At 45.5% G+C, this 8,268-nt stretch overlaps 1 protein-coding gene across 1 annotated transcript; it reads left to right on the forward strand.

The window, feature by feature from the left end:
- The first annotated feature begins 469 nt into the window (after positions 1 to 469).
- NDUFA7 (NADH:ubiquinone oxidoreductase subunit A7) lies at positions 470 to 8,268 on the forward strand. The gene is made up of 4 exons (XM_079961019.1): positions 470 to 614; positions 2,784 to 2,833; positions 5,621 to 5,770; positions 8,036 to 8,268. The coding sequence occupies exons 1-4, from the start codon at positions 564 to 566 to the stop codon at positions 8,130 to 8,132; spliced, it is 348 nt and encodes a 115-aa protein (XP_079817145.1). The 5' UTR covers positions 470 to 563; the 3' UTR covers positions 8,133 to 8,268.

The following is an 8,268-nucleotide window of genomic DNA, read 5'->3' on the forward strand; positions in this document are numbered from 1 at the left end:
TCCCAGAATGCACAGCGAGGTCCGTTTGGTCAACGGACGATTCCCGGCATGCCCCGCGCTGAGGGGTTTCTGTTGAATGTGAAATTTACTCGTTTCTCAATCTATCAATAAATAAATCACACGTTGTCTTTGGTTAGAGTTCACTTCTTAGCTTTATTAATAAATTATGCTCTATTGCGTTTCATTTATTTCCACAAACACACACACACACACACGAGTCCCTCACGTCCTTCTTCCCAGCATGCTTTGCTACACCCTTCTCACAAAAAAGTATAGTATCCTGTTTCCTATAACTTTATTTTTCTCTAGACGGATTTGGAATCTTCCATTTAGACTTAATGGAGAGAGAGGGAGGGAGAAAGAGAGCAGGCCTCTCCTCACAGCATTTCCCTCACCATTCCCAGGGTGCACTGCGCGACCTTCTTCCTGCCGCACAGGACTCCCTTCCTCCCGGCGTGCCACGCGGCACTACACATAACTACGGTAGCCCCGAAGAGACTTTCCGAATCCTCGTTTTCCCGACGTGCCCCGCGGCTCCCGTGCCCTTGACAACACAGGCCAAAATGGCGTCGGCCACCCGCCTCATCCAGAAGATCCGCAACTTTGCGGCCGGGGTAAGAACCGAACCGGGCTGGGAACCGGCAGGCAAACTCTAACGCAGGCGTAGGCAACCCCCGGCCCTCCAGATGTTTGGGACTACAATTCCCATCATCCCTGACCACTGGTCCTGCTAGCTAGGGATCATGGGAGTTGTAGTCCCAAAACATCTGGAGGGCCGAGTTTGAGGAAGCCTGCTCTAAAGCAGCCTTTCTCAACCTGTGGGTCCCCAGATGTTCTTGAACTCCAACTCCCATCATCCCTTGCCACTGGTCTTGCTAGTCAGGGATGATGGGAGTTGTAGTCCAACAACATCTGGGGACCCACGAGTTGAGAACTCCTGCTCTAAAGCAGTGTTCCCCAACCTTGAGCCTCCAGCTGTTTTTGGACTACAACTCCCATCATCCCTGACTAGCAAGACCAGTGGCAAGGGATGATGGGAATTGTAGTCCAAAAACAGCTGGAGGCACAAGGTTGGGAAACACTGCTCTGTCCAGAGGAGGGCAACCAAAATGGTCAAAGGCCTGGAAACGATGCCTTATGAGGAACGGCTAAGGGAGCTGGGCATGTTTAGCCTGGAGAAGAGGAGGTTAAGGGGTGATATGATAGCCATGTTCAAATATATAAAAGGATGTCACATAGAGGAGGGAGAAAGGTTGTTTTCTGCTGCTCCAGAGAAGCGGACACGGAGCAATGGATCCAAACTACAAGAAAGAAGATTCCACCTAAACATTAGGAAGAACTTCCTGACAGTAAGAGCTGTTTGACAGTGGAATTTGCTGCCAAGGAGTGTGGTGGAGTCTCCTTCTTTGGAGGTCTTTAAGCAGAGGCTTGACAACCATATGTCAGGAATGCTCTGATGGTGTTTCCTGCTTGGCAGGGGGTTGGACTCGATGGCCCTTGTGGTCTCTTCCAACTCTAGGATTCTATGATTCTATGCTCTAAAGGATCCCCGTGGCAGCGGTGGCAGGAAATTCTGCCAGGTGGATTTAGGTTTCCCCCACTGCACGTATTCCTATCCGATAGCCTAGCCCCGTCCTCTTTCATGGGCATTGTAGTCCTGCTCTTGGATTAAAATGAAGAGACCCCCCTACATTTTTTTTAAAAAGGCAGTTAAATACCAATCTAATCAATTCATCAAACTTAGTTCCATTTAAAGCATATGGCTTCTTCTGCAAAACAATAGGATCCCCCACAAAACTAGAATTCCCAACACCCTCAAAACTACAGTTCCCAGGAGTGGATGGGTGGGGGAGAATCACGTGCTTTAGATGGGACTAAGTTTAGTTGTTTTAACTGCAATTCAAAGCCACATACTCTAAATATGCTTTAGATGCATGTTGTGGCTGTGACTTTTCATTCATCCCCTTGCTTGCAATGAAACCTAAAGCAGGCCCATTGAAATACATTCATTCATTCATTCATTCATTCATCATTTTCAAGTTTATACATTTCAAGTTTTCAAGTTTATACATTTCACTAATTTTATATATTTCGCTAATTTTACAATCATTTTGACATTTCAAAACTCAACTTCCTTCCCCCTCTTTCTGCCATTCCTTAAATTTGTTTTTAATATCTCCTGCATATCCAAATTAACTTACTTTGCTCATTTATTCATCTTCTTTAAATATATACTCTTATAAAACTGCAGGTTATTACAATAATCCTGACAATGTTTTTATCTACTGTATTTATAATTCATCTGTAAATATTCAATAAACCATTTCCATTCTTTTATTTACAAAAATTGTTATCTTGATTTCTTATACTTCCGGTAAGTTTCGCCAGTTCTGCATATTTCGTAAATTTTTATATCCATTCTTCCTTTACTGGGACTTATGCTTCTTTCCATTTTGGGGGCAAGTAATATAATTTCTGCTCATTACAGTGAGCATCTCAGAAACCAAATGTTTCGGTTTTCAAAAGTCAAATACCCAGAAGTAATTGCTCCCATTTTTGAACACTTTTCGGAAGTCAGACGGTCCTCCGGAACGGATTACGTTTGAAAACTGAGGTACCACTGTATTAACCTGGTTTCAGATTGATGCTAAGCGACAGGTATTCTTCTTGCCACTTCTTCTTGCAGTTTAGCTTTTAAGAAAACACAGGCTTCCTGCCCTCCAGCTGGCACACTTGACTTGAGCCTTGCCCCTCTTTTGCCTTTCTCTCTCTCTTTTTAACAGCGAGATCTCCAAGCAAAACTTCAGCTTCGTTACACAGAGATTGCCAAGAGGTAAGGGGGGGGGGTTGTCAAGTGTGGGAGGGGTTCCTTCGCTGCTTTTCCCGTGGTCTTATTCAACATCTTTATCAACGACTTGGATGATGGACTCAAGGGCATCCTGATCAAATTTGCAGATGACACCAAACTGGGAGGGGTGGCTAACACCCCAGAGGACAGGATCACACTTCAAAATGACCTTGACAGATTAGAGAACTGGGCAAAAACAAACAAGATGAATTTTAACAGGGAGAAATGTATTGCACTTGGGCAAAAAAAATGAGAGGCACAAATACAAGATGGGTGACACCTGGCTTGAGAGCAGTACATGTGAAAAGGATCTAGGAATCTTGGTTGACCACAAACTTGACATGAGCCAACAGTGTGACGCGGCAGCTAAAAAAGCCAATGCAATTCTGGGCTGCATCAATAGGAGTATAGCATCTAGATCAAGGGAAGTAATAGTGCCACTGTATTCTGCTCTGGTCAGACCTCACTTGGAGTACTGTGTCCAGTTCTGGGCACCACAGTTCAAGAAGGACACTGACAAACTGGAACGTGTCCAGAGGAGGGCAACCAAAATGGTCAAAGGCCTGGAAACGATGCCTTATGAGGAACGGCTAAGGGAGCTGGACATGTTTAGCCTGGAGAAGAGGAGGTGAAGGGGTGATATGATAGCCATGTTCAAATATATAAAAGGATGTCACAGAGGAGGGAGAAAGGTTGTTTTCTGCTGCTCCAGAGAAGCGGACACGGAGCAATGGATCCAAACTACAAGAAAGAAGATTCCACCTAAACATTAGGAAGAACTTCCTGACAGTAAGAGCTGTTCGACAGTGGAATTTGCTGCCAAGGAGTGTGGTGGAGTCTCCTTCTTTGGAGGTCTTTAAGCAGAGGCTTGACAACCATATGTCAGGAGTGCTCTGATGGTGTTTCCTGCTTGGCAGGGACTTGGACTCGATGGCCCTTGTGGTCTCTTCCAACTCTATGATTCTATGAAAGCCCTGGGTTCAGATCTCAGGCTCAGGCCTCTCTCCCCCAATGAAACAAGTTTTGAACTGCACACATGATTGACTTTCAGGGGAAAGTCGGAGCTGGGACAGCTCAGTCAGCAGAGCGCGAGACTTTCCATCTCAAAGTCATGGGTTCGAGCCCAACGGCGGGCAAAAAAGATTCTTCCATTGCAGAGGACTGGACAGCGAGATGACCTTTGTGGTCCCTTTCCAACTCTACAATTTTATGAAATCCTAAAACGCTTCTGTTTGCCCGGACATTTGAGGCTGAAAGACACTGTTCCCAATAACCCTTAGATAATGGTTTCTTGTTTTTTGTTTTTTTTAACTAACATGTTTTATTACTGCTGTCCAGGGCTACTTCATTTGGAAGGGTGGGATATAAATCAAATAATGGAGAAGAAATTTAGAATACTGAGTAAATTTATTGATAAAAAATATTTAGTACATTATATCCCACCTTTCCTGCAAGGAGCTCAAGGTCATTGTAAGGGTTCTAAGTGGTTGCTCGTGCGTAAGTCAGCGCCACGCTTGGATCGGGTACCTGGGTGAACCCTTTCTGTCCGGACAGCCACTAGCCCGTGGCTGTCTCAATCCCTGGCAGAATCCGTCAGTGGGCGTTTCTTGAACTTCTTCCAGCAAAGAAGTTCTTTGACGCCAAGTCTCTGCCTACTCTCCCTGCGTGGAAGTCTTCTGCGCAGGGAGGGTGTGGGCAGCGGAGGACCCGTGCTCTCCCCGCTGGTCTCCGGCGAGGAGTCCTGGAGCCCCCTCCCCTATTCCCCCATCTGCCCCCCTTCTCCACTGGTGTTACGCTGATTTCCTTCCCCAGCAGATGGGCTGCCTCTCTCCCTCGAGGGACCCTCTCCGGCATCCCTCTGGAGCCCTCTCTCCTCCTCTGGCTCCGATGGCAGTTCCCTGACAGTCATGTAGGTAGTTTTCCTCCTCATTCTATCCTCACAGCAACCCTGTGAAGTAGGCCAGGCAGAGAGTGAGTGAACAACCCAATGAGCTTCCAGGCTGGGTGGGAGGATTCTCACCCTCCACCTGTGAGTTCCATTATTACTGTGAATAAAGGCTCTATATTGTCTTAAAACAAGCCAGACATTTGCATATGCCGATGGCGGTTGAGTGGTCATGTGCCTCAATATCTGTCTAAGAAATAAAATCATGCCATATTACGGGGGAAAATGTCATTTGAGCTCAGCCCTTTAGAAACTTTCAATTTATGGGAGATCAATCCTGTTGTTTGCTAATGACTGATCAGATAACTGAACCAAACCTCTTAGATTTCCCCCTTCCATTGTTTGACCTTCTTTTTTTTTTTTATAAATATTTATTGAGATTTTTTTTAAATACAAAATGCAAAAATAATAAACAATATAACATGTATCATAACACATTTTTCAAAACTTCTTTGGACTCCCTCACGTCTCCCGCTCCCACTTACATCATTATAATTTTTTTCCAGCAATTTATCATCTTATTTATATTCTTAAATCTTATTCAATTAGTTTAATCTAATCTCCAAAAGTTTTATATTTTCCTCAGTCTCACTTATCGTCAAATTCAAATCTAATTCAATGGTAGGCAATTATTTATGATCTAGCATCCTTCTTAGCATTCGACCAAATTACAATACTTTTGTAAATAAATCTTGAATTTCTTCCAGTCTTCTTCAACCCTCTCTTCTCCCAGGTCTCGAATTCTACCAGTCATCTCGGCCAGTTGCATATAGTCCATCAGCTGCATCTGCCCATTGTTTGACCTTCTTAAACGTCTTGTTCTTTAGGACTCAGCCACCTCCACGCCTCCCTGTCGGCCCCAGCCATAAATTTGCAAACAATTACTACTGCACCCGTGACGGACGCCGAGAGACTTTCCCTCCCATTGTCATTGTATCAGCTCAGAAAAGGTTGGCTCCAGGGCAGCAGCATGCCAGGTAGGTTTTGTGTTCCTTTTGGTCTACACCCACTTCAGCCTAGCAATCTTGGAAGCTACTGTATTTTTCGCCCTATAGGATGCACCGGCCCATAGGACACACCTAGTTTTTTTTGGGGGGAAATAAAGGGGAAAAAAATTATTCCCCCCCCAGGTTTGCGCAGCCATCCCCAAGCTAGAAGAGGGAGACGGAGCGCTCCGTCTCCCTCTTCTGCCTTCAGGGACAGCCTCTCTAACCTCCGTGGGGCAGCGGCTTGCCATGCTGTCCCCCGAGTTTGTGGGGCTGGCGGGGGGGGAGAAGCAAGCTTGCTCCCGCTCCCCCCCGCCAGCCTCCAGACCAGGTCCGGGAATAGCGGGGTGGCGGCACTGCGCCTCCCCGCTGTCCCCCGAGCTTTTGGGATTGCAAGACTTGCGGATAGCTTCCTGAAGCCTGGAGAGCGAGAGGGGTCGGTGTGCACCGACCCCTCTCGCTCTCCAGGGTTCAGCGAATGCCTGCATTCGCCCCATTGGACGCACACACATTTCCCCTTCATTTTTGGAGGGGGAAAAGTGCGTCCTATAGGGCGAAAAATACGGTATATGGGGCCAAGTCCAGCTGTTATTTAAGAGCCCTACTGGACTGGAGCAGCCAAGGTAAAACTGTAGACAACTGGCACAGCTTCATCTTAATGGCTGGTCAGCTTGGGATATATCAAATTTAATGAAGTATTTTGGTTGAAAACTCTGCAAACTTCAGCTCCTATCATGTGCCTGTCTAGCAAGACATGAATTGTTGGTTTTTGACCACGTTTTAATTTTCCCACATTCAGTAACAGAGTAAGTGAAGGTAAAGGGACCCCTGGCCATTAGGTCCAGTCGTGACCGACTCTGGGGTTGTGGCGCTCATCTCGCTTTATTGGCCGAGGGAGCCGGTGTACAACTTCCGGGTCATGTGGCCAGCAGGACTAAGCCGCTTCTGGCGAACCAGAGCAGAGCATGGAAACGCCGTTTACCTTCCCGCCGGAGCGGTACCTATTTATCTACTTGCACTTTGACATGCTTTTGAACTGCTAGGTTGGCAGGAGCAGGGACAGCAACGGGAGCTCACCCCGCCGTGAGGATTCGAACCGCCGACCTTCTGATCGGCAAATCCTAGGCTCTGTGGTTTAACCCACAGCGCCACCCGCATCCCTAGTAACAGAGGAGAAACATTTAAATTAATGGGCGTTACTAATTTTGGGACTCTCCTTCCTTGGAGTTTTTTAAGCAGAGGTTTGGAATTGTTTACGTGCGATTCCTGCATTACAGGGGGTTAGATTGGACGACCTTTGGGGGATCCTTCCAACCGTACAATTCTGTGATTCTACTGTATGGTTTTAATACAAAAACAAAACAAAAAAACAACCAGTTAAAACTATACAATAAAATATCAACTAAAATGCCTGTGGTAATAAAGGAAAGGTGTGTAGCAAGCACCAGATATTTAGGAGGGCCTGTCAACTGGAAGTAAATTCCATAAAACTGTACCCACAATACTAAACATACAGCTCCTGGTGGATCTGAGCCATGGGGAACCATTCAGAGTGACTCCTCTGACAACCTGTGACCAGGCAGGGGGTATAAGGGATTTGCTCCTTGAGGGATCTGGCACCCAAATTATTCCGAGGCTTTTAAATTAATACGAACACCCTGAACCTGTAAGTATGACAGAGAGAGAAATGTGTCTTTTTCCACTTCATGTATAACTTGGTGAATCTCTAGTCATCCTCATCCCTTTGTTTTCCTGCTCTCTCCCATACTGGAAAACTCCAAATGGAAAGAGCTCTAACCTTTAATATTTTTCTTCAGATCTTTACACCATACAGTATCTGCCCTCTGAGTGGACTTGGCTCAAATGCCTCAGTATTCCTTTGATCGAGGAGTGCTAATATTTGCTCTGCTTAAATTGCATTTTAACTTGTATTTTAAATGCGGGTTTTTTCCCTATTATGTTTTTATTGTATTTTTACTGGTGTTAGCCGCCCTGAGCCCAGCTCTGATTAGGGAGGGCGGGGTATAAATAAAATTTGTTGTTGTTGTTGTTGTTGTTGTTGTTGTTGTTGTTGTTGTTGTTGTTATTCTTTCCACCAAAGCTTGCAGCCTTATTGATTAAATTTAACATTCTGTATTCAAAACTAATATGAAATCAATTTAAAAATAGTTTTATTTTTCAGGGGTGCCCCCTACATTCTTGTATTCTTTGAGGATTTGGAAATGGTAACTATCTCCTGTTTCTCTTCCCCTCCAGCTCAGAATCTTCTATTGCACCAATGGAGAGAAAGCCAGTGAAACCTGGCGCTGCGCCACAGAAATGGGAACTGTCGAAAGATGAGCCTTATTTGTGAGCTGCCAGGCAGATGGGGAGGAGAGCAGGAAATGGTGCAAAACTCCGTGGAAATATTTTCATGTGTGGACGTTATTTCTGACCATTCACATTGGTCTGATTGGTATCTGACTGATTAAACTCAATCCCTAACGTCA

The sequence above is a fragment of the Podarcis cretensis genome (assembly GCF_951804945.1).
Source record: "Podarcis cretensis genome assembly, chromosome: 18".
NCBI lineage: Eukaryota > Metazoa > Chordata > Lepidosauria > Squamata > Lacertidae > Podarcis > Podarcis cretensis.